General features: G+C 33.1%; 2 protein-coding genes, 1 long non-coding RNA gene and 1 pseudogene across 4 annotated transcripts; 1 reads left to right on the top strand and 3 right to left on the bottom strand.

Annotated features, from left to right (window-relative positions):
- Positions 1-1,542: 1,542 nt before the first annotated feature.
- Positions 1,543-4,582, bottom strand: LOC129319738 (uncharacterized; annotated as a pseudogene).
- Positions 4,583-11,730: 7,148 nt separating this feature from the next.
- On the bottom strand, positions 11,731-12,763 carry LOC129320999 (uncharacterized). Its single transcript, XR_008595871.1, has 2 exons — positions 12,639-12,763; positions 11,731-12,148 (listed from the first exon to the last, which is right to left on the bottom strand). It is a non-coding gene; the product is annotated as an uncharacterized LOC129320999 (long non-coding RNA).
- Positions 12,764-13,003: 240 nt separating this feature from the next.
- On the bottom strand, positions 13,004-15,565 carry LOC129320767 (uncharacterized). 2 transcript variants are annotated; one of them, XM_054966361.1, is made up of 6 exons: positions 15,044-15,564; positions 14,842-14,955; positions 14,403-14,483; positions 14,006-14,178; positions 13,778-13,874; positions 13,004-13,289 (listed from the first exon to the last, which is right to left on the bottom strand). In XM_054966361.1, exons 1-6 carry the CDS (start codon positions 15,320-15,322, stop codon positions 13,176-13,178), a joined length of 858 nt encoding a protein of 285 aa, XP_054822336.1. In that variant the 5' UTR covers positions 15,323-15,564; the 3' UTR covers positions 13,004-13,175. The 2 variants fall into 2 exon arrangements, with proteins under 2 accessions (XP_054822336.1, XP_054822339.1); XM_054966364.1 differs by lacking the exon at positions 14,403-14,483 and having other exon boundaries at positions 15,044-15,565.
- Positions 15,566-20,957: 5,392 nt separating this feature from the next.
- Positions 20,958-24,744, top strand: LOC129319195 (triose phosphate/phosphate translocator, non-green plastid, chloroplastic-like). The gene is made up of 9 exons (XM_054964187.1): positions 20,958-21,488; positions 21,983-22,105; positions 22,179-22,331; positions 22,624-22,709; positions 22,850-22,934; positions 23,035-23,154; positions 23,410-23,478; positions 24,049-24,178; positions 24,299-24,744. Exons 1-9 carry the CDS (start codon positions 21,105-21,107, stop codon positions 24,373-24,375), a joined length of 1,227 nt encoding a protein of 408 aa, XP_054820162.1. The 5' UTR covers positions 20,958-21,104; the 3' UTR covers positions 24,376-24,744.
- Positions 24,745-25,716: the final 972 nt, after the last annotated feature.

Here is a 25,716-nt window from a genome sequence, read left to right as displayed (position 1 = left end):
TTGTATATAACCAATAAAAGAATAAAACTTAATGTCGGAGATTCCTTTTCAAGGGTGTTACGACAAATATTATGCACTGGCATATATATATACAACACTTATAAAATATTCTTGACTACTTTTTCTCAAGGAATAATGAAGACAAGAGAATATATTCCTTCTAATTATATTTATTTTTTACTCAAAAATTGACAATCTAACCCCGAGTGTAGTGCCCGTTTACAAGACTGACATTTCCACAAGTTTACACAATTTAAAGATAGACAAAAGCTAACTTAAGTTGCTTTGATTGATCTAACCCATGCCTATAATCTTGAAAAACATAATCCAAACATAAGATAAATATGTTGATGATTTGGATATAGTACGGTTCAAGACTTGCCAGAATGCCCCTCCCAAACTCTCTTCAGTTCAATTGATCAACTAATAATTAACAATCACTAACATTTATATTGTTATTTAATAATTAAAGGTGAAGACAACTAAGACCCACTCCCGGTCCCTACTGTAGGCTGGCATCTCCCTTTCCATGTATTCCGATGGTACGCCACACGAGGACAAGCACGAGCAGTCTTGAGTCGAGAGGTATATAAAATATAAGTAATCAAAACGCGACATTCGGGAAGAGAGAATGCCTGGAAGAAAAGAAATTATTTTGGACCGCTGACCTAACATGGCCTTAAAAGATAGGAATGCGAATGCCCGTGCCAAATATATATCGTCACACAATCATATTCTTGTTCATGTATGTTCAGTATATACACGTTGAAAGGAAGACAAAGCGAGGAAGCAAAAGTCATGAACATAAAAATCTTCCTATCCATAGATGTAGAGCACGACAGATCAAGAAAATAGAAAACAGCAACTGAGTCCAGTAAAAAATAACCAACAGCTCTTCCTCTGCTCTAAGATAAACGAAACAGGGATGGAAAATAAAGAGGAGACCAAGTACAGATAGTTCTTAGATAGCAAAGGACGATAAGCCACGAAAATAAAGACCAGCAACTTGATTCTAGAAGAAAAGAACGCCAGGTCTTCCTCTGCTCTAACGTAAATAAAACAGGGGATGGAACGTAAGATAGTCTTCAAAAATAGTCTTAGTAAAATAGTCTTCAAAAAACGAAGAGCAATCACGAAAGGAAGGAAGCAAAGAAGGAGATGAAAAAATAATGACATTACTTAACAAATTCCCCTTTTTGGGGGGTGCCATGTTGGTCCGAAACATACACGTTGCGTTGTTGAGATAGAGATTTATTTTCTTAATATATATATCATCCTATTAAGATTTATTCTGTTGAAATTTTTGGAGAATATATTGTATTGATTAGACATTATTACAATATTCATTAGTTATTATAATATGTATTTATATATTGTAAGCCTTTTATCTTAATAAACTAGGGCACTTTTTCACAGTTTCCTTTATTCCCTCTTTACTCCTCAATGTATAAACATATTTTACACTTTTTTTTAAAAAAAAGCTTATTAAATGTTCTAAATGCCAATCTGGCACATCAGCGAGGATGATGCTGCAGTTCTATCTCAAATTATAATGACCATCTCATCTCCAAGTAGAGAGGAGTGAAAGGGAGCAACAGCTATGAAAAACGATGATGAGCCTATTCTATCAAACAGGTTCCATCTCAAACTCACCTTCCTGCATTGTAATAAAGACAACCAGACTTAAGGCACATTTTCTCACTTGAAAGGAAACGTATCAGGAAAAGGTAACACTTGATGGTGAACACAATAAGCAGGTATAACCAGTGGATTTAAATCAATTTAGAAGTGACCAATATGGAGCTTAATTTATCATTTGAAACACCATATTGAAAGAAGAGTGATTTCAGAGGTTAAATACATAGACTTGATCTTTATAAGATCAAATTTAAAGAAAAATAATCTTTCAAGAAGAGTAAGTCGTTAATTTACTATAAATTCTACATATAAGAACAAAGCATAAAAATGAGTCTTATCATTCAACCATTTGGTGTGCTCATTGGACATGCTGGATAGTATTCAAAACTAGTCTTAAGAAGCATTATAGGCTGTTCACCAACAACCTCCATTCCCCTGTCATAATGGAAAAAAAAGTACAAGATTTATGTTGAACTTGAATGGCCACGGATTTAAACTATATATAAAAAACACCAAGAAAGCTTCAAGAAGAAAGATTGCCAGGAAAAGGATAATTAGCACACCAGAAATTTTATGTCTTCCCATTTGCATCATTTATAATCCAATGCCTTCTAAGAAGTTGAACAGGGCGGTCAGAATTGTTCGTGATTCCGATTCTGTATGCAAAAAAGTAGAGCCCCTTTGAAGGTTGACTTTTGCTGTTGATATAGACACTTCTAACTTGAACCCTGATTCCCTGTATAAGCAAAATTTAATTTTAAGAACTTGAACTTAGTTAGTCACAAAAATGCAGTTTCTTGAATCATATAGATGTAACCATGCATTTGGTAGTAAATTATCTTAATAACCATTTATTTGGGATGGTTGCACTTGTCCACCACACACTATTTAATACTTAACAAAATAAGAGGTTGGGAAACAGATAGCTGCTAATGGAAATAAGTAGTGGCCGTACCAAGGTTGTTGCATTATTGCAACATGTCAAGAAATCGTGTGGACCAATTTGTCTAAGCTCCTCGTGTTCTGCCGCATCCTATTTGAAAAAAGGAAACAGATACTCAAAAGGTAGATTTATGTAAAATCATACTCCCTTCGTTTCCATGTGTATAAGAGAACATTACTATCTCACATAATTTTAAAAAAATTAACTAAAATAATTATATCTGAAAATAAAAAATTAAATTAAAATACCCTTATATTTAATCACAATAAGGCTTGTAAAATGAAAATTATAAATTTATAAGAAATAATTTAGAAAAACTGTAATAAATGCTTGTTAAAATATTTTTGTTTATAACTAAAAAACAAGTGATAATTATATATATATATATAATAAATGAAATCATTTCGATAAAAAAAAAAGAAAAAAAATGAAGGGAGAGTACATGTTTCTATGACCGTGAAATGAAAGATGATACGTGTGCTTATTAAAAGAAAAGGAACAATGAATGAGACAGCCTTCTCTATAAAATTTCCTTCATAATGAGCACCGAAGTGTAATGTAATTAAACCTTCAAATATGGTCATGAAACTAAAACAAAATGAACAGCATAGCATTTCACTCAGCCATAAAATAAAAAAAATTACATAGGCTGCATCAAAAACATGATCAACATTTAATGGTTTAGTTGAAGCTTCGGAGACAAGTAGATACCATAAACCTCTCGTCAGCAATTGCTTTTTTCATAAATCCCCGCAAATGCAAAACTGGCTCCTCCTCTTCAAATGATTTAATTGAATCACGAATCCTCGCTGCTTCCTTCCATGCAGTCCAATGAGAACACTAATTAAACATTAACCTCAGATTTCACAGCAAGCAGCTCATTGCCGCTTTAAGAGGGCATAGGTGTCGCTTCGAGACAAAAAGGAGCTCGTACTCGCACTTTGACTCGTGCTACGACTCTCCGCTCTACCATTCTCATGCCTCTCTGCAGTACAAGCTATGATTCCATTCATTCTCTTCAGGCTCCAGCAATTGAACCAATTCCTCTTTACTCGGGTCTTGGTACCGGGAGAAATCAGCTCCCCTGCGACCCAGAAAATGCAAATCCATGAGAGCGTTGGATTGCATTGCCCTGCGCTTCAACTAGTCTCGAGACTTTTCTGTGCTCTCAAAAGTTCCCAGACAAAATGCTAAAAAAATCCAATTGTAGTAGTCGCTTTAACATGTACTCATTCGTTAAAAATATAAGGTATTTTTTAAAGAGTTTGATGTTAAAAAATATAAAGCATTTTTAGTCTTTCCAGGTATAATCATTGTCTTTTTCTAAAAGTGTTTCTACTGATAAATGACTTTATATTTATTGTAAGGTGTTTAATAGAGGTAATATAAAAAATATAAAATTAATTTAAAAGTAAGTAAATATTTTATTAAAAGATGAGATTCAAATTAAAATTTTTTTATATTTTTAATGGAGAAAGTATTAACTTGAGAAATCTCTTTTTTATATGTTTCTCCAAGTTTTAATTTCTGAGGCGGCTAACGATATTCCTGAGGTTCGCTATTCTTTGGGAGCGTTTTTGCCTTGTAAGCAAAGTGAGAAACGTTGGATAAAGGAAGTAGTGCGTGGACGGGAGAGATCACGTAGGGAGAAAAAGATGAAGAGAAAATATCTCCTCTCCCGACATTTTCTCTACATTACCACTCCGTATCTCTCTCATGACGTTTCTCCATATTTCTCTCCGTACGCGATCTCTGCCGTCCACATAATACTTCCTTATCCAACGGTCCCCATTTTGCTGAGGCAAAAATGAACTTGTGCATTGCATTCCTAGCGATGAAGAGAAGTGATGCCGTCACCAACAGTTCCAAGACCATAGAACAGCGTCCATCATCTCCGTTAACTGGAACGACTACCCATATCTTGAAACTGAATCTTGTGATATCATTTGTGAGAGGCACCAAGAACGATCGATCTCCTTCTGTGACACAGAACAGGCACATTCATCTTCTTCTTTGACGCGGAACAGCCACATTCGTATCCTTCTAGACATAGAATGGTGGCTTACTGGACTAGGCTTGTGATAGAAAGCGGCACCGAGAATGGCAAATAAGCTTTCTATCGCTGAAGAAAATGCAAGCTTGTCAATGGCAGATGAGCAATTTTGGGAGTATTCCAATCGAATCCACCAAAAGGATAAAATTTACTAACCCAATTAAATTTAGTATGTAAAAATTGGATGGAAATAACAATTTTGAAAACTAAGAATAAAATAAACAAATGTTGATCCAACAGGAGAGCATTAGAAATCAAATTTCACCTATTAGTGTTATTAAAACTTTGAGTTGACTCTTTACAATTATATTGACAATTATTCCTAAAGTATATTAATATTTTTTAAATTATTAGTTCTTTTTTAATAAATGTTAAATTGTTTCAATAATACTCCAACAACTAAATTAAATATGAAGCTATAGTCTAAAATGACAAAACTTTTTAAAACTATCCCCAATAACTTAGTTATTTGTATTTATTTCTCAATATTTAAATTATCTCTTCACCTCCTAGTTCATCGAGATTACCTCTAAATGGCCAATCATAAAATCAACATGAAGAATAAAAGAGACATAGATATAATTTAAAATAAATATAAATTTAAATAATATTCATGAAGTTCAAATAAAACAAGGAATGCTAAAAAAAAAAATCAATCCTATATAGGCTACATCCTATCCCTAACTGGAAGTTTAACAATATGTAGGAATAGGAATAAACTTAAAACAGAATTAAAATCCCAAATCATAAAGAAAAAGATAAAAGAATGAATCTTGCTCCTCTACTTGAGATTGCTCCCAGAAACAGAACAGGCACATTCATCTTCTTCTTTGACGCGGAACAGCCACATTCGTATCCTTCTAGACATAGAATGGTGGCTTACTGGACTAGGCTTGTGATAGAAAGCGGCACCGAGAATGGCAAATAAGCTTTCTATCGAAGAAGAAAATGCAAGCTTGTCAATGGCAGATGAGCAATTTGGGAGTATTCCAATCGAATCCACCAAAAGGATAAAATTTACTAACCCAATTAAATTTAGTATGTAAAATTAGGATGGAAATAACAATTTTGAAAACTAAGAATAAAATAAACAAATGTTGATCCAACCAGGAGAGCATTAGAAATCAAATTTCACCTATTAGTGTTATTAAAACTTTTGAGTTGACTCTTTACAATTATATTGACAATTATTCCTAAAGTATATTAATATTTTTTAAATTATTAGTTCTTTTTTAATAAATGTTAAATTTGTTTCAATAATACTCCAACAACTAATTAAATTATGAAGCTATAGTCTAAATGACAAAACTTTTTAAAACTATCCCCAATAACTTAGTTATTTGTATTTATTTCTCAATATTTAAATTATCTCTTCACCTCCTAGTTCATCGAGATTACCTATAAATGGCCAATCATAAAATCAACATGAAGAATAAGAGACATAGATATAATTTAAAATAAATATAAATTTAAATAAGTATTCATGAAGTTCAAATAAAACAAGGATGCTAAAAAAAAAAATCAATCCTATATAGGCTACATCCTATCCCTAACTGGAAGTTTAACAATATGTAGGAATAAAACTTAAAACAGAATTAAAATCCCAAATCATAAAGAAAAAGATAAAAGAATGAATCTTGCTCCTCTACTTGAGATTGCTCCCAGAAAATTTCCAAGACTCCCAAAATTGAGTATTGGCCACCAACGGACCTTGACCCCAGTGGGACTGAAAGTATCTAGGAGCCTTATTTATAATACCTTGCACTTAATATTTCATAATCTTTTTAAAATATCATAACATTGTTTTTCCTTTAACTATCTTGATCTCCAACTACGCCCCTGTCTTCTTTTTTTCCATATTATATATATATATATATATATATATATATATAACTCTCCATCTTTTGACTTTTTTTTCTTCCTTTAATTAAATGATCAAATATAATTTAAAATGTATATATATTTATCTATAAAATATGCCCTTATCAACAAGCATCATATTCACACTGCAATATAATCCATTATAATGCTTTTCTTCAGCCACTAGTTCAAGACGCGGGAAAAAATTGACAATGTCTAACCTTGTATTTGTCAAGGTCTTGATGTCCGCATGGATACTTTCACCAAGTAGTTAGATGCTTCGCATTCCCAATGTGAAAATCTTATTCATGCGAACATGCCCATTTTTCTTTAATGTTATATAATCTTTGCAACTAATCATGATCATGCACATCATGCTGTTCAAGAAGGTTTCTCCAACCTTATTCAAATTCTACTTCATCTTATAGCCATAAGTACACTTTCAAAAATCACTTACAAAACTAGATTCATCCTTCATCAAAATTCCTAGGTGCTTGCTACCATTCTATTTCAAGTGCCATGAACATAGAGTAATGAGCATTGTTTTAAAAATCGAACTAAATCAAATGGTTGGACTAGTGGGGCAGTCTATCGGAGTCATTAACGACTAGGTTTAGACCAAAAAAATCTTTTTGATGATTGAGGTAGATTGAACCAAAATTGAGCCACTATTAAACCGAAAAATTAGAGTTGAATAGGGAATCGGAACAGTTTTTAAACATAATATTTAAAAAAAATTTAAAAAATTCAAAAATGAGATACTTGCTAAAAGCCAATTTTATTTTTGGATACTTCACATGCATAAAATATGATTTGAGACATTATTTTATAAAAATATTAACAATTATAACTACAAATACAGATATTTTGAGTCTACTCATATTTAATTTAATTAAGATCTATCTATATTTAATAAGTTATAAAATTATAATTTATAATATTGTTAATTTATGGTCACATTATGTTATTTTATTAACATATTATAGATTTGTTTTTATATTTATTTTATATATATAATTAATATTATTTTTTTTAATCATTACATCATTAGTCTAATCCTGTTAGAACTTAAAAATTGAGATCGTTGGCTTTTTCAATTCAGTGTCGAGTTCAACTTTTAAAACATTGGTGATAAATATTAGGCATGACCTCCTGAATTGCTTTGGCCATTGTTGGATTTTGATCAGTGAAAATTGTCTAAGGCATTTTCCCTTTATTTGCCTTTAAAAATGTCTCCAATAAACACTTATATGAGTCTGCTGTTTCATCATATAATATAGCAACCTCGAAAATCAATGCACCTCGATGATGATTAAATCCTGAGAACATTGCCATGGTCTAAGCAAACTATTAGTACAATGGATGTAGCATCAAGTGAGATCCCATCACCAAAATACTCTTAATCAATCATTATTCTTGCTTATGCCCATAACACATTAGCTAAAAGTTCTTTTGAATCCATTTGATAAGAATGATAGAATGTAGAGTATTCAACCACTTTACTCTAGACATATTCTATTAATAACTTGCTTCCCCATATTCCAAACTTCTTTGTCTTCTAGTCTGAAGATAATTTTTTGGATCAAGTTGAGTGACACTCGATTTACGTCTACCCCCTGCTTGCTTACTCAGCAAATCAAATGACTTCTTTTGTTTCAAACCAACATCATTTGCCTGATCAATTTGATGGCCTTGAGTTTTAGAAATCTTTCATTGACTCAGCAACATATGGACGTTTCTTTTAGTTGAAGAATGTGGTTATAGTCCTCCACAAAATCATGCGCTTTAAATTTACCATTTACATTGAGAAATCCTATCCTCGCTTTACAATTTGTTCTAGTTTCTGGTCTAGGATTTTTGGTCTTATAATCTCGTTTGTCTTCTTTCCTCAACCCTCCTTTACAACAAACAAATATAACTACCCCGATCGTTTCATCTTTTTTGTGTTTAATGTATTGTTTCCTAACTCCAAATTACCTTCCCACCATAAGCAACCAAAAATTCCAAGCATTGTCGAGGCTATCAAATCTCATCCCCCCTTCAGTTTCCAATCGTCTTCCATAGAGAACCTATGAGTATACGTTATCAAAATTTTCAAATCAATTCACAAATAATATTATTTATAATATATATTGTATTGAGACAAAAGACTTATATATTGTCAATTTCAATGACGTTTTATAGTTACCTCTTTGTTTTAAAATAGTTTGCTTTTGAAGATTTAAACACTAACAATAATAAAATACATGGAAAATGAAAGAAAAACTGTAAGAGAAAAAAAGGATATAGAAGATCAGACAATGTATAGCAAGTTATCAAGAAATAAAATACATACTTTGTATTGAACCTTTAACAAATAAGATAATATATATTAAAATTTAGAAGAGCCACCTTTAGGGTGTAGAAACTTTCCAAATATTGGCATATTTGATCGATATTATTTGTACGGTTTTGTCATGGCATTAATCATTCAAAATAATAATAATAATAATAATAATAAAATAGGTAGTGGGATGAATATGCTGTAAGGTATACTCTTATCTGTCGAAACAGAAACGTCCTCGTTGGTTGTGAACCAACGCACCAGGAAGCTACGGGTAGAGAGTAAGTGGGATGAATATGCTCTGAAAGTTGACAACCCTTTCCCTCGGCGTACTGGTTTTTTGAGTGGATCTCCCTATGCGTACTTTGTTTACAGGTTGCTGCGAAGATTTGGAAGAGAAGAAATAAGTATTTTAGTGGTATAATAATGGGAGTTTTTGCATCAATCAATGTCAGGACCAGGTTCTCTCTTGGTGAGAACTCATTCGAGTCCCTCCTACCTTCACAATGGTGGGGTGGGAACAACCAGGAGATGTGGTTTGAAGAAAAGACACTGAACCGACACCTAATGGCCACATTGCACATACGTACTTGGCAATGTCTTGTACTCTCGTCCAAGGCTTACTGTCAGAAGGGGGTAGAAGTGTGGAGCATTAAAAACCTGTATGTTTTAGAGTGATCAATTGAGTTAATAGCAGTTATCTGATGAACAAGGCTCGAAAATTAATTATACCAAGGATAGTAATTTAGCTAATCATGCATTCATGCTAATAGAGGTTTTTCCCTTTTTGATTGAAAAAAGAGGGACAAAGTTCACTCAGCATAATAAATCGGACGAGTATGAGAAAGGCCTTTCTTAAATTCTCGCTTGCGCGGGCCACCGTACAAGCAAGCAAGCATGCTTTACCCCCGAACCACAGTTATCTTCTTTTTCTGGGGCCAGCAAAGAAAAACAAATTTCATTACTAAAAAAACCAGTTTGCAAACTCCAGCACCAAAACAAATAAGACACATCAAATACATAAAAATAGCATCAACCTAAATCATGGAACCCAATCCTGTCAGCGTCCAAAAGTAGTTGAAGAGGAATTGAAGGTCTCAAAAGTCAAAACCAAGTTGTTACGACTCAATTTAATCGCTACTAGCAAGCTTCCCTCTTGAAGATGGTTTTCCTCTCCCCAACAACTGTGGAACTCCAATGATGCTTCAAGTTTAAACAAAGCCCAAATCAAAACACCCAAAAAAAAAAAAAAGAATAGAAGTTAATTTTTATTACACAGAGATGTGATTATTAATCTGAAGAATTTGTATGGTCATTTAAAATTGGGGATGGGATGGGATGAGGAACTCTAAGATCTAGCTTTAATTTATTATTGTTGATTTTATCCTCCTGACTGGTCGCTGATCAACGTATCTTAAACAGCTAACATCAACAAATAATTATTCTATGTCTGAGATGATTAATGATCTATAAGCTAAAGAGCAAAGTTCATCCCGTGACTCGTTTTATCTGCTTAGTGGACACTATCTTCCTCCCCATTACCAGGCTTACCTCTTAGATGGACGCGTTATGCCCATCCTGTGTCATCCTCGTCCACTGGCTTACCCCAATTCCCACAAAAGCTTTATCGTTGCTCACTTCACTTTTTGTTCATTCTATTTTAAGAGCAATTTATTATGCGTGTACAAATGTAAATAAAATTTCGAGATATTGCTCTTCACCCCGTCTTAACGAAACACGGGTATTCTTTCAGAAAACGAAAACAAAACAAAACACGGGTATAATTGGAATCTCCCTCGCTCGCTCACACACACACAGTCACCCACACACAGATTTTATTACAGAGAGATGTGAAGTACAACAAGACAAGCGGCTACGTAGCGTGTAAAGATAGTTATAATATAATAAATTATTAAAATATATATACATATACATATACATACATACACACATATATATTAATATCTATATCAAAACTTACAGAAAATTGATTACATTATTTACAAGTGATGAATATTACATAGAAAATTGAATATGTTTACTTGCTCTGATCCTATTTGTAGGACACATTTTAAAAGCATTTTTTTATTCAAAATATAGATATTTTGTAATAATTAAATAAATTTTTTTAATTTTATTCTTTTTTGATTAACATGAAGTTATTTAATGTAGATTATATCATAATTTAAAGGCAAGGGTAAAAAAAAAAATTATATCATTCTTTTATGAAATAAAAAAAATAACCTTTTAATGTGTGAAAAAATTAAAAGTACCCTACAATAAGAATTGAGAGTAATTATGAATACAATTAGTATGCTACTCTACGGTCCCTAATATTTAGTTAACCATGCCAATAGAATTTCTTTCTTCCTGTTTGATTGAAAAAAGTAAAGTGCATGCTTAACCCCCGAACCACAGTTGTCTTCGTTTTTGGGGGGCCAGCAAAGAAAACGAAACTTCAATAATTAAAAAAAAAAAAATGCAGTTTGCAAACGCCAGCACCGAAACAAATAATACACAGCAAAACACTACCAAAAGTCAGAAACATAAAAGTAGCATCATCCTAAATCATGGAGCCCAATCCTGACAGCGTCCAAAAGTAGTTGAAAGAGGAAGTGAAGGTCTCAAAACCAAGTTGTTGCGACTCAATTTCTTTACTAAAGCCTTGAAGATCCAATCAACCACCAAGCATGCTTCCCTCGTGAAGACGGTTTTCCTCTCCCCAGCAATTGTGGAACTCCAATGATGCTTCAACTTTAAACAAATCCCAAATCAAAACACCCCAAAAAAAAAACAAACAAACAAACAAACAAACAACGCAAGAAAGATAGAAGTTAAATTTTAGAGCACAAGCACAGCTAATATTCCATAAAGACGCTATACAGCACTGGCTGCCATACCATTCACAAAATGTAATCTTCAAATGGCATCCCCCATATTCATTCATCCATTATTAAACAACCAAGAGTCCAGATTCCTGGTTGCTCAGAAGTAATTACACAAGAACTTCTTTTTTTCTCCTTTTTTTGAGAGGTACGGCGTTGGTTCCAAACACAGTAGTATTTGAACTGCCTGTGATATACACGTTATGTACAAACATTTGCTAAGCACTTATTCCTAAGTACCAGATATTTTACACTTAAAAAAGAAAATTGCGTATTTAAATGTTCTGTATGCCAATCTGGCACATCTGCGAGGATGATGCTGCACTTCTATCTCAAATATAATGACCATCATCATCTCCAAGCAGAGAGAGCGAGAAGGGAGCAACAGCCACGTTAAATGATGATGAGCCTATTCTATCAACGTGTATCATCTCAAAGTCACCTTCCTGCATTATAATAATGACAACCAGACTTGAGGCACGTTTTTCTGTTGAAAGGAAACGTATCTGGAAAAGGTAACGCTTGATGGTTAAAATAATCATGCTTCATGAACAAAATAAGCAGATGTAACAAGTGGATCTAAATCAAGTTAAAAGAGTCTAATATGGAGTTAATTTCCATTTTCCTCCCTTTAAGCCAAAATCATGGCATCCACAGCAATTCAATGTGTGGTAATAAACAAAGTTGTCATGAGATAATAGAAAGAAGAGATGCATCCAATCATCTAGCTCATATGGAATACAAGTGTCTGGGGACTAAATTGAGAGGCCTTATCATTTGAAACACCATATTGAAAGAAGAGTGATTTCAGACGCTAAAGACATAGACTTCATCTTTAGAAGATTAAATTTAAAGAAAATAATCTTTCAAGAAGTGTAAATCATTAGTTTACTATAAATTTTACATAAAGGAACAAAGCATAAAAATGAGTCTTACCATTCTACCATTCGGTGTGCTTATGGGACATGCTGAAGAGTACTCAAAACTAGTCCTAGGAAGCATTACAGGCTGCTCACCAACAACTCCCATTCCCCTGTCATAATTGGAAAAAAAAAAAAAAAGTACAAGATTATGTTGAACTTGAATGGCCACGGATTTAAACATATAAAAAGCACCAAGAAAGTTTCAAGAAAGAAAGATTGCCAAGAAGTAATTAAACACACAGCATTTCTGACTTCCCATTGCATCATTACAATGTAATCTTCAAATGGCATCATATTCATTCATCTTATAACAAAAAAGCTCAAAGTAATTACACAAGAACTTCTCTTTTCTCCTTTTTTTGAGAGGTACGGCGTTGGTTCCAAACACAGTAGTATTTGAACTGCCTGTGATATACACGTTATGTACAAACATTTGCTAAGCACTTATTCCTAAGTACCAGATATTTTTCACTTAAAAAAGAAAATTGCGTATTTAAATGTTCTGTATGCCAATCTGGCACATCTGCGAGGATGATGCTGCACTTCTATCTCAAATATAATGACCATCATCATCTCCAAGCAGAGAGAGCGAGAAGGGAGCAACAGCCACGTTAAATGATGATGAGCCTATTCTATCAACGTGTATCATCTCAAAGTCACCTTCCTGCATTATAATAATGACAACCAGACTTGAGGCACGTTTTTCTGTTGAAAGGAACGTATCTGGAAAAGGTAACGCTTGATGGTTAAAATAATCATGCTTCATGAACAAAATAAGCAGATGTAACAAGTGGATCTAAATCAAGTTAAAAGAGTCTAATATGGAGTTAATTTCAATTTTCCTCCCTTTAAGCCAAAATCATGGCATCCACAGCAATTCAATGTGTGGTAATAAACAAGTTGTCATGAGATAATAGAAAGAAGAGATGCATCCAATCATCTAGCTCATATGGAATACAAGTGTCTGGGGACTAAATTGAGAGGCCTTATCATTTGAAACACCATATTGAAAGAAGAGTGATTTCAGACGCTAAAGACATAGACTTCATCTTTAGAAGATTAAATTTAAAGAAAAATAATCTTTCAAGAAGTGTAAATCATTAGTTTACTATAAATTTTACATAAAGGAACAAAGCATAAAATGAGTCTTACCATTCTACCATTCGGTGTGCTTATGGGACATGCTGAAGAGTACTCAAAACTAGTCCTAGGAAGCATTACAGGCTGCTCACCAACAACTCCCATTCCCCTGTCATAATTGGAAAAAAAAAAAAAAGTACAAGATTTATGTTGAACTTGAATGGCCACGGATTTAAACTATAAAAAGCACCAAGAAAGTTTCAAGAAGAAAGATTGCCAAGAAAAAGATAATTAACACACCAGACATTTTCTGTCTTCCCATTTGCATCAGTTATAATCCAATGCCTTCTAAGAAGTTGAACAGGGCGGTCAGAATTGTTCGTAATTCTGATTCTGTATGCAAAAAAGTAGAGTCCCTTTGAAGGCTGACTTCTGCCCTCTATATATACACTTCTAACTTGAACCCTGATTCCCTGTATAAGTGGAAATTTAATTTTAGGAGCTTGGATTTATTTAGTCACAAGAATGCAGTTTCTTAAATAATATAGATGTAACCATGCATTCGGTAGTAAATTATCTTAATGAATGACCATTTATTTGGGCTGATTGCACTTGTCCTCCACACACTATTTAATATTTAACAAAATAAGAGGTTGGGAAACAAAGAGCTGCTAGTGGAAACAAGTACTGGGCATACCAAGGTTGTTGCATTACTGGAACATTTCAAGAGACCGTGTGGACCAATTTCTCTAAGCTCATCGCGATATTTTGCCGCGTCCTATTTGAAAAAACGAAAACAGATACTCAAAAGGTGGATTTACGGTAAAATCATGCATGCCCTATCTCCGTGAAATGAAAGATGACATATGTGCTGATTAAAAGAAAAGGAACAACGAATGAGCCTTCTCTATAAAATTTCTTTCACAATAAGCACCAAAGTGTAATGCAAAGTAAACCTTCAAACATGGTCATGAAAACTAAAACAAAATTGACAACATAGCATTTCACTCAGCCATAAAATAAATGTACATACTTCACAAAATGAGAAATTACACTGCCTGCATTGAAAACATAATCAATATTTAATGATTTAATTGAAGCTTGGGAGAAAACAAGGCTGAGAGACAAGTAGATACCGTGAACCTCTCGTCAGCAATTGCTTTTTTCATTAATCTCCGCAAACGCAAAACTGGCTCCTCCTCTTCAAATGATTTAATCGAGTCACGAATCCTCGCTGCTTCCTTGTAGTCCTACAAGCCAGAAGGAAATTTCAACTAAAATATAATGACATTCGATCCGAAGGAAATTATCCGACGAGAAAACTAATTGAACACTAACCTCGGATTTCGCAGCGCGCTCCATTTGCTGTTTTAAGAGGGCATAGGTGTGGCTTCGAGACAAAAACGAGCTCGGACTCGCACTTTGACTCGTACTACGACTCTCCCCTCTCCCATTCTCATTCCTCTCTGCAGTGCAAGCTACGATTCCATTCGTTCCCTTCAGGTTCCTGCAATTGACCCAATTCCTCTTTACTCGGGTCTCGGTACCGAAGAAATCAGCTCCCCTGCGACCCGGCAAACGCAAATCCATGAGAGCCTTGGAACTTAATGATTGCATTGCCCTGTGCTGCAATAGTCTCGAGATTTTTCAGTGCTCTAAAAAATTCCCGGAAAAAATGCGAAAGAAATCCAATCGTGGCGGCAGCTTTAACTGTATTAGCTTGAGGAATCTCCTTGTTATCTTGTTTCTCCAAGTTTTCTTGAGGCTGCCAACGATATTCTCGGGCTACGCTATTCTTTTGGGGGGTTTTTGCCTGGATAGGCAAATTAGCCATTATACATTTAAGGACTTTCAAATCAAAATGAACCAATATCTGTCTTGGATTGTGTCTGAACCACAACAATGGCATCGAAACTTTGGTGCACCGAGATCCACGTGCCCATTTTATGTTGGCAACTTGGCATGCATTTTTTTTCTTTAATTTATAATTTTTAACCATTTAGCTTTGCATGTTCCTTCACTTTAAAAATATAAAATATTTTTAATTAAATTTTATTTTTAATAAAGTAATTATTTACTTTTTTAACTAATCTTATCTTTTTATATTTACCTCTATTAAATATCTTATAATAAATATAAAATTATTATCAATAGGGACACTTTTAAAAAAAATTCAATGATTACATCTCGAAATACTAAAAATATCTTACATTTTTAATCATCCAACTTTTCAAAAAATACCTTACATTTTTAAATGGAAGGAGTAATATTTTATTTTAATATTTAATTTTATAAAATATATTTTTAATTATTTAATTTTAATATTATTAATTTTATTATAAAAAATATTTATATTAAACTTTTTAATATTAATGCAATATCTTAAAATATTGATTTATTAAATGTAGCTTTTTCAAAATAACAATTATTGTCACAATATTAATCATTTAAAATTAATTAGAGTTCAAAAATAAAAATATATTTTATCAAATTAAGAGAGAAAATTGAAACTTTATACTCCCTCTAATCTAAAATGTAAACATTTTTTCAGCTAATTTTAATTTAAAATATAAATAACCTAATACATGTAAAAATAATTTTTTATTTTACTTTTATATTTATTAACCTAGATTCTTAGATAAATTTACCTCTCGCTCATCATGAATTGCCTTGATAATTGAGATTATGAATAAAAAGAGAAAACAATATACTCCCTTTGGTTCTATAGATAAGATGCATTTTAGAAGTAACTTTTAGTTCAAAATATAAAACATCTTGTATTATTATTTAAAGTCAAGAAAAAAATGAAAGTGTATATCACTTTTTTATGATATAAAAAAATAATTTTTTTAAAATATGTGAAATGATTAAAAATATTATATAATAAAGATAAAAGAGAGTATCTATTTTTATGAAAATGAAGGCTTTATTGGTTTGTAGATTTTTCTTAAAAACTATTAATATTTTGAGGGAGTATAAAGTTAGAGGACCAAACATATAATTTAACTTATATTCTTTTCAATATTTATTATAAGATACTTTTATTTATTTCACGTAACTCAAAAAAAATTAATTTTTTTTTATATTATAAAAGTGAGATCTACTTTTGTTTTTAATATTAATTTTAAATTATGATACAATTATGTTAAACACTTTCAAGTTCATTAAAAAATAAAATTACAAAAATAATTTAATTATTATAATATATCTTATATTTTAAATTAAAAATTACTTTTAAATAGTGTTTTGTAAATATAACAGGAGGGAGCATTATTTTGTGATGTTTGAGAAATAATAGTAACTTCAAAGTTCAAGCGAGAGCCACACTTATGCCTGTTTAATTTTTAAAAAGATGACTATAGATATTCTTAAAATATATAAATGATAAATAGATATAATGAAATATGATACCCTCCTTTCAAAAAAAAAAACATTTTTAAGATATTAAATATTAAAAAATATAAAATATTTTTACTCCATTAACATATAATTATTATTATTTTTAAATATTTTATTAAATAAATTATATTATATTTATTTTAAGATGATGTATCTATTAAATAAAAATAAATGTAAAAATATGAAGTTAATATAAAGATAAATATTTGAAAGTATATGAGAACTTCTCCGTCATTTTAATTTTTTTTAAAATGACATATTTGGGGTCCGAAACCATCAATCTCAGTTTCTTCCTCCTCCATTAACGCCATAATCTTTCTTCCTCCTCTCCTTTGATTTGTCGTTACTTGTTCCCTCGCCTGTACTTCCAGACAATGTCTTTTCCGAGATGCTCAAACATAACGTGTTTGCAGGATTGAGACGGAGAAAAGGCTTTGGCCTCTGGTGCTCTGCAGCTGCTGGATTTGGCTTCTTACTCGCTTCATCCTTCTTCTTCCTGTGCTCGATTTCCATTTCTTGTTTCATAAGTTTGCAGAACAAGTTTCCGATTCGGGGATCTCAAAGTTGAAGAGCACTCTCGCCCTACTCTTCACCTGAAGATGGGAAACGACTCTTTTGGGTGAAGGCAGAAAACTACCATTGTGAGATTGAAATGATAGTGTTAAGCCCTGTTCTAATTCCTCCACTCCCCAATGCATTGGAGTAAGAAGCTTCATGTAAAAGGGGAGGAGGAGGGAGAAGAAGAAAGGTGGCGACATTGTAGAGGAGGAAGGAAACTGGGTATTGAGTTGCGGTGTATTCATGTCCTGGGAGGGCAAATATGCCGTGATATCTATTTTTCAAGAATATTTACTATCATTTTTTTTGGGGGGGTAAAGATCACTTTTTTTTATTTTTGATCTGATGGAGATGATGGAGACAACTGTTTGTTTTTACCATGTGAAATAAATAGGAAAGTGAAATGGAAAAGACTCGAACGGCCAAACCCCCGTTAACATTTTTTAGATTCCTTGGCCATTTTTTTACTATATCGCCTTAGATCACAGATGCTGTCAATTATTTATTTATTTTTGTATATTCTATCTAACTCTTTCCCATGTGAAAGGGGACCCCCATGTACAATGTAAGCATACGTCACCATACCGGACAATAAACCCGCACAACATACAACTATTTTTGTCCCCATTTAACAACATGGAGGTTTAATTCTTGAACCTCTTGTATAATCCTGACGATGGGTGGCTATCAATTCTTTATAAAGCTACATGTTACTGTGAACAACTTAGGCATTGGCAATGTATTTTTGCTGGATTGTTCTTACTTTGTCAATATATTAAACTAGACCTCATTTGATATATGGAAGAGCTTTTTTAGTTTTGATATTGAAATTAAAATTAAAATTAAAATTGAAATAAAATTGAGTTATAAAGGATGTTTGATATAAAAATAAGACATTAATATAATGTCAACTGAAAACATATCTAAAGTAGGAAAAACTAGAATGCTCCTTTCAAAATTTTGATTTTTTTTTTTTTAAACTTTGATCTGCCAAAGAATGAACATTGGCAACCAGACCCAAAATCTCCTTTGCGAACATACGGACCATCTTACTCATATGAAGCAGTCGACCACTATGAAGAACCGTGATGACTAGAACCGTTTTCACAACCTAGAAGAACTCGAGATTTGCAAATAGCGTCGAACAAAGACAATCTTGGACGATGGACAAAGGAACAATGGTGATGGTGATTTGCAAGGAGAGGAGTTGAAGGGTGAAATAGAGATCTATAGATGGCCCCTTTCTAGGGCGGAAGAGGGTTGACGAGTGAAGCAAGATAAGATTAAAAAGGACTCCATGAATAGCTACTCAATTACAGGGGAATAAAACACAGCCTTAGATTTATAAATGTACATCACTTGCTTCTTTGCTAGCAGGATTTGAAATGAATGAGTTTTGAGAGGGGAGCATATATTCAAGCTTAGCATTTTTAATTGCCGAATTCAGATCTCAGAGACTCGGACAATTATAATGCGAACAATTATAATGTGTTCTGTTATGCTAGATGTTATTTTGAGGAGATAAGAGGGGGGAGGGGGGAGGATTGCTTGATCATCTGCAGAATTATATATATGAAAACGTTGTGGCCAAGTATCCCATACTATAATTAAATACCACTGATCTTATGGTATATGCTTGTGTTGTGGCGTAATTTTCACATTGTATATTACTTAATGCTTAAAATGTTGGGTGCAAGGTTATATATATGTATATATATTTACGAGTTAATTAAAAAACAAGAATACTATGTAAAGATATTTTTATGAGAAAAAAAACAGTTATTCGATTTATAGTTCACATTCATTTTTAATTCATTAAAAATATACATGTTTCTTTTATACTATTTAAAATAATTATTTTAACAAGATATACACCTAACGTATTACACAAAAATGATGTAAATCAACATTATTTATGACTTTTAATAAAATTTACAGCTCCAACTAAATTATGCGTGTTTGTGTGAAATAGATTGATTAAACATCAGTATCAATCTGCATCAACGAAACTCAATCTATTTATACTCCACAAGAAATCTTGTTATTAACAACGATGATTACATTCTTATCTCAAATTTTGTGGGTAATGCACATGATCCATGTTTTGTTTTGATGAATGCCAAAAACCGTCAATGCCAACGCATATCGATTTCATTAAGTGTATCATCAGAACAGAAGCATTAGCCATTGAAGAATGCAACTCAATTTTGCTTTTATACAATGCGCAAGAATTACAGAACACCCGAAGATATCAAAGTTGCTTTTTGATATTTCAGGTGTCATTCTCTGCCATTACTATTCATTTTTCCGATCGCGCTTTTAGCACGACCTTAGACTGTTAGACGCTCATGAAATCAACACATAATCTGTCATACATATTTACAATAACCATTCTATTTTAATACATTAAAAAGAATTATATCTTTATTCACACAGAAATTCATTTTCAAAATATATATATATATATAAATTTATTATCGTATGATACATAATTGAAAAAAAAAAGAAAAACTCTCATTGATGAAAGAGATCAGTGCTTGAAAAAAAAAGTAAATTAAAAAATAAGGCTGTCTAAAGGATATTTGCCTTTACAACTTACAAGTATCCTTTGATTATAAAAGATTCGTTTTTTATTTTCTGTAAAAAAATAATATTTAAAAATTATTATTATAATTTAAAATACAGACTTTAAATATTTTTTCATTGACAAAGTCTTATGTGATGTTCTAATTCTTTGCATGGGGGTTGTTCTTACCGTAGCTCGAGTTATGAGAAATTAGTGAGTAGCCCATTAAAAAAATGATTATATTTTATACAGTGATATTATATACTTAACAATTACGCGTATTTTTTACTACACTTAAACTAAAATCTGACTTATAAATAATATATTTATAAATTTATATTTTATATCGTAAATTGATTATATGCTATAGTAAATATTAAATATTTTTTTATTTAAAGATGTAAAATATTTTTTAAGAGATTAAATATTTAAAAAATATAAATAATTTTTAATGCTTTAAAATATAATTATTGTATTTTTTAAAGCATCCATATAAATAAATTATTTTATATTTATTTAAGAATAAAATATTTTATTAAATAAAAATAAATATAAAAATATGATATTAATTTAAAAATAATTAATTAATTTATTGAGATACCTACATATTTTATTTAATGAAAGGAGCATGACGTATGATTAATTAGTCGTAATAATTAATTTATATTTATCATCAATACCTTTTATATATATATATATAAATTTCGTAGCATCCTAGTTTGGTTCGCAAGAATAGGCCTCACCTACCGCGTCGCCAACCCAGCGTCATGGTCGGGCGGAGGCTTCGAGGGCTGCGCTTTTGTGTTTGAAAAAGGAAGAAGAACCTTTTGCTCGCCCCAACCTCCCCCATTCCTTTTCTGATTCAGATCTTCCAGCATGCAGAGCTCAGCCTTCACTCTCTCTCCTTCTCTTCCTCTTCTCAAGTCTCGCCCTCGCACTTCTTCCCGCTTCGATCCCATACGCCTCTCTGCTTCTTCCTCTTCCTCTTCCAAACCCAATGTCGCTTGCTCTTCCACTTCTTTCACGCGCCGATCCTGGTCACTTGCTTCTTCTTCATCCCCTTTTCCCTTCAGGCCCTGGACATCTTTCCCCACACTCACTTCCTCCGATCCCGATGCATCTCCTTTCGAGGCCAGGGCTGCCTCAGTGCCTGAGAGCAGCAGTGAGGCATCCAATAGTATGGCCAACACATTGGTGCTCGGATCCTTGTTTGGTTTCTGGTACCTCTTCAATATCTATTTCAACATCTACAACAAGCAGGTAATCAATTTTACATCTATCTCTTATGCTCTTTCTTCTCGTTTATGTTTACGTGTTATCAATTTGGGATCTGTGTGGAAATGTTACGGATGAATTCTGCATTTGATTGGGGTCTATCCGTCTACTTTTTTTCAAGAAAAGGCGGAGCTTTATGCAATTGTAAGGCATATTCAATGTCCGTTAACGTTGGTTCAAAGTCTCGCATTCCAGTGCGGCTGAAAAATCTCCTTTTAGAGTTGCCCAGTATTGTGCATTATTATTGGAACTGAGCGGAAGCGAGTGACCCGTGGGTGTTCAACTGAAAGCGGATGAATGCGATATATAGTCTCTAGAGGCTTCTTCCGGATATTCATAACCTGGAAATTGCAATTCTTTGTGTGCGAATCACCACACGAGCGAATTCTGCTTGTTTAAACCTTGAAGATATATTTCTCGATGAATACTCTAAATTTGTTTATAACCTGACACTAGGTTACCTTCTTCAATCTGCACAGGTATTGAAGGTGTTCCATTTCCCGCTCACCGTCACTGCAGTTCAATTTGCTGTTGGGACTATCCTTGTATTGTTTATGTGGGGTTTCAATCTATATAAAAGGCCTAAGATCAGTGGTGCCCAGGTTTGACCGATGCCGAGTTAGCTATTGCACAATTTCTGCATTGTATTATTGACTGCGAGTGATTTCTTGGCAGCTTGCAGCGATACTTCCACTGGCTTTGGTACATACCTTAGGGAACCTTTTCACAAATATGAGTCTTGGAAAGGTAGCCGTGTCTTTCACTCACACAATCAAAGCAATGGAGCCCTTCTTTTCAGTGGTTCTTTCTGCCATGTTTCTTGGAGAGGTGAGACTACTATATATTTTTGCTCCCTGGTAATGTTTAATGGAAACGATGAACCTGATGTCTTAACTAATATTTGTAGTGCAGTAACTGCTTTTCGATCTTTTTAACTTGACATTTTTTTAAATTATTTTTTGATATTTGTTGAGAAACATAATATTGCAATATTTTTCTCCAACTCTTCTATAGTTACGTATGTGAGACTGACATTTCGCTTTAAGTAACTTTATTGTTTTCACTGAGTTCATTGGGAATGAACTGTCTCATCTTGATCCACTGTGTCTGTCTCCTACAGTTGCCTAATCTATGGGTAGTTGCTTCCCTAATGCCCATTGTTGGTGGAGTGGCACTTGCATCAGCTACTGAGGCCTCTTTCAATTGGTAAAGCATCCTGCAGCATGTCTTTAATCGTTTAGGCTAAAATGAGAGCAGATGTAACCACGTGGCCTGATTTGAAAGGGAAATACTTGGTCATTTAAATTCTAATAATGTGCTCCTCTTTTTGGAGGAATTTTTTGAAGGGCTGGATTTTGGAGTGCAATGGCATCCAATTTGACAAATCAATCTCGCAATGTTCTCAGCAAAAAAGTCATGGTTAAGAAAGATGTAAGCACTGATCTGTCACTTCTAAGAGTTTTTTTTTTCTTTTTTTTTTAATCTATTTCACCATTCAAACAGAAAATGGCTAACATCTTGTTCTTCTCAGGATTCTATGGACAATATAACCCTCTTCTCAATAATAACTGTCATGTCCTTCTTCATGTTAGCCCCGGTAGCTGTATTCATGGAGGGTGTAAAGCTTACCCCTGCATATCTGCAATCTGCGGTGAGTATCTTTGTGGTTAAATCAATGTGGAATTGCTGTAACTAATGATAGTGGCAATGGCACATCACTACGTTTTCTTTTTCTTTCCTTTCCTTCTTTCGTTTTTTTTTTTCCTTTTTTAATGAAAGCAGGGGAAAACAAAACAGAAATTACAGAGCTGACTTCACAGGCTGTTAGGACAGTCACAAGTTACAACTAATGACATCTTTTTTTGTCCAGAATGCTAATTAGTAATCACGTCATCTTTCTTGACAGGGGATAAATGTGAAACAAATATACATCAGATCACTTCTTGCTGCACTGTGTTTCCATGCTTATCAGCAGGTTCGTTTTCCTCTAATATGTATAACTTTCATCTTTCAACATTTGGATTTAAACGTTTTTGGGTTTTCTAAAATAATAGAATAAGCCCTTGAGCATCCTCTCATTTCAATGAAACCTCTATTTAGATAGTCAAAATATATTTAAGAGACAGTAGGAGAACCACGCTGTCAAATAATGTGCTTGTATCTGTGTCATTTGAAGAGAAATGACCCAAATGACACGGATGCTACTTCCTAGTATCTAACGGTAAATTAAACATCGTCTGCATTGAATCTTAAATCTTACTGGGGTATCCCTCCACTCCCCTCCTGTATATGTTGGCAATTTTGTGGTCGATGTTTTATACTAGGGCACTACTTGGACTTTTTCTTGGACGAGAAGAAAGGATAGTGATGGTCATTGGAGAGAAGGCGAAGCTTTTCCATTTTGTAATATGAGGGAAAAGAAAGCAAAGCTATGAAGAGACACTCTGTACTTGTTATTACCAACAAAAGCCTCCGGGGTTTTCATCCATTATAGCCGTGTTCTTTGAAGATAATATTGCTTATTCTCTGTAAATGTGTTACGCAGGTTTCTTACATGATATTACAAAGGGTGTCACCTGTTACCCACTCTGTGGGTAATTGTGTGAAGCGGGTTGTGGTTATTGTGAGCTCTGTCATCTTCTTTCAAACACCTGTGTCACCCATTAACGCTTTTGGTAAAGTTGCTTCTTTCTGGTTCCGATGGCAGCATTTAAATTAAATCTCATTTTGAGGTTTCCTTGAACATTGATCGGCACCCTTGTTACTGAAACTTGTCACCCCTCTTATTCTTACAGGGACTGGCATAGCTCTTGCCGGGGTTTTCCTCTATTCAAGGGTGAAGCGAATCAAGCCAAAGGCCAAGACAGCGTAATTTTCCGCAGTGAAGTTTTGCTAGTTGCGTATGAATTGTTTCGTAGGTCAGACGGGGAAATCAAGGGTCTTCATTATTTTCCGCTCTCCTTTCTTTATTTAGCTACTTGTGGTATTCATTGTTTGTGGCTGAGTAGCGCCAAATGGTTCTGCTCCAAGAAAACTTGATCATCTGTATTGCTTTTTGAGGAACCACCAGTTTCTTATGGGTCAAATGTATAATGTCCATTCATTTGTCTACGGTTATGCCCGTTGGACTCTGTAGGAAACGAGCTTTAGGTCAAAAATTGGGTTATTGACGTTTGGATCTTGAAAAGTCTAATTAGATTAGAGGAACATCTAATAAACTGCTATCAGTATTCATGTTTTCTCTCTTCCTAGTTTTGTCATAGCATTTTTCTAAAGCATGCGGATTCCGGCATTCTGCCGTACTGACGGATAGTTGTACTTTTAAAGCCTTGCGGTTCCTTCTAAAGCACTTCCTAATATGAAATTGAGAAAATTAATTTTTTAGTTCTTTAACTTTTAACTCACTTGTAACTCAGTTCTTCAGCTATGTCTCGAATTCAGTCCCTCAACTTTTAATTTATTTATAACTCAATCCTTTTTTTAAAATTTTTTTAAATTTTTTTATTAAATAAAAAAGGTAAAAAAATGCTCATATATTATTTTAAAATATTCTCTTCTTATTCATTAATGTAAAATATAAGTTAATATAAAAAAAATTAATAAAAGTTAAGGGATTAATTTGTAAGTGAGTTCTAGTTGAGAGATTAAATTGCAGTGAATTATAGTCGAGGAATTGAAATATAAGTGACTTAAAAGTTGAAGGATTAAAAGATTAATTTTTTCTATAAAATTTATACATTTGTTGAACTTTGGTGCTGGGCTTGTTCATCATGATAATTTTAATTTTTTGTTAAAAGTATGTTAAAATATATTTTTGATCTCCTAAATTACAATTTCCATCTTTGTTTCATAATTTTAATTTTTTTAATTATGCTCCGTAAATATGACTATTTTTTCTCACGAGGAAAAAGTATTACTATTTTAAAAAATTTATTAATTTAACTAAATTAAAAATAAAATGAAGAGGCCAAAATAAAATTATTAATTGAAATAAATTAAAAATTATATGGTTGAACTCCAGAGGTCCATTAGTACTTAGTGGCCTTCACAAACCAAGCAACGGTTCCCCGTTACATGGACCTTACGATTGGGCGAACCTTAGGCCCATTTAGGAATGCTAGCATAACCCAATCAAAATGAATTCAGTTGATGACATTGCTGCCTAAGGAATGCCATGTGGCCATTGACGGGGTGCTGGGGATGATGTGGCATA

This window comes from Prosopis cineraria, unplaced genomic scaffold (genome assembly GCF_029017545.1).
Source record: "Prosopis cineraria cultivar Desert tree isolate PC_DT_omini unplaced genomic scaffold, ASM2901754v1 PC9, whole genome shotgun sequence".
In the NCBI taxonomy this organism is placed as follows: Eukaryota; Viridiplantae; Streptophyta; class Magnoliopsida; order Fabales; family Fabaceae; genus Prosopis; species Prosopis cineraria.
The sequence above is the reverse complement of the archived record's forward strand: the minus strand, read 5'-3'. Positions and strand labels throughout refer to the sequence as shown.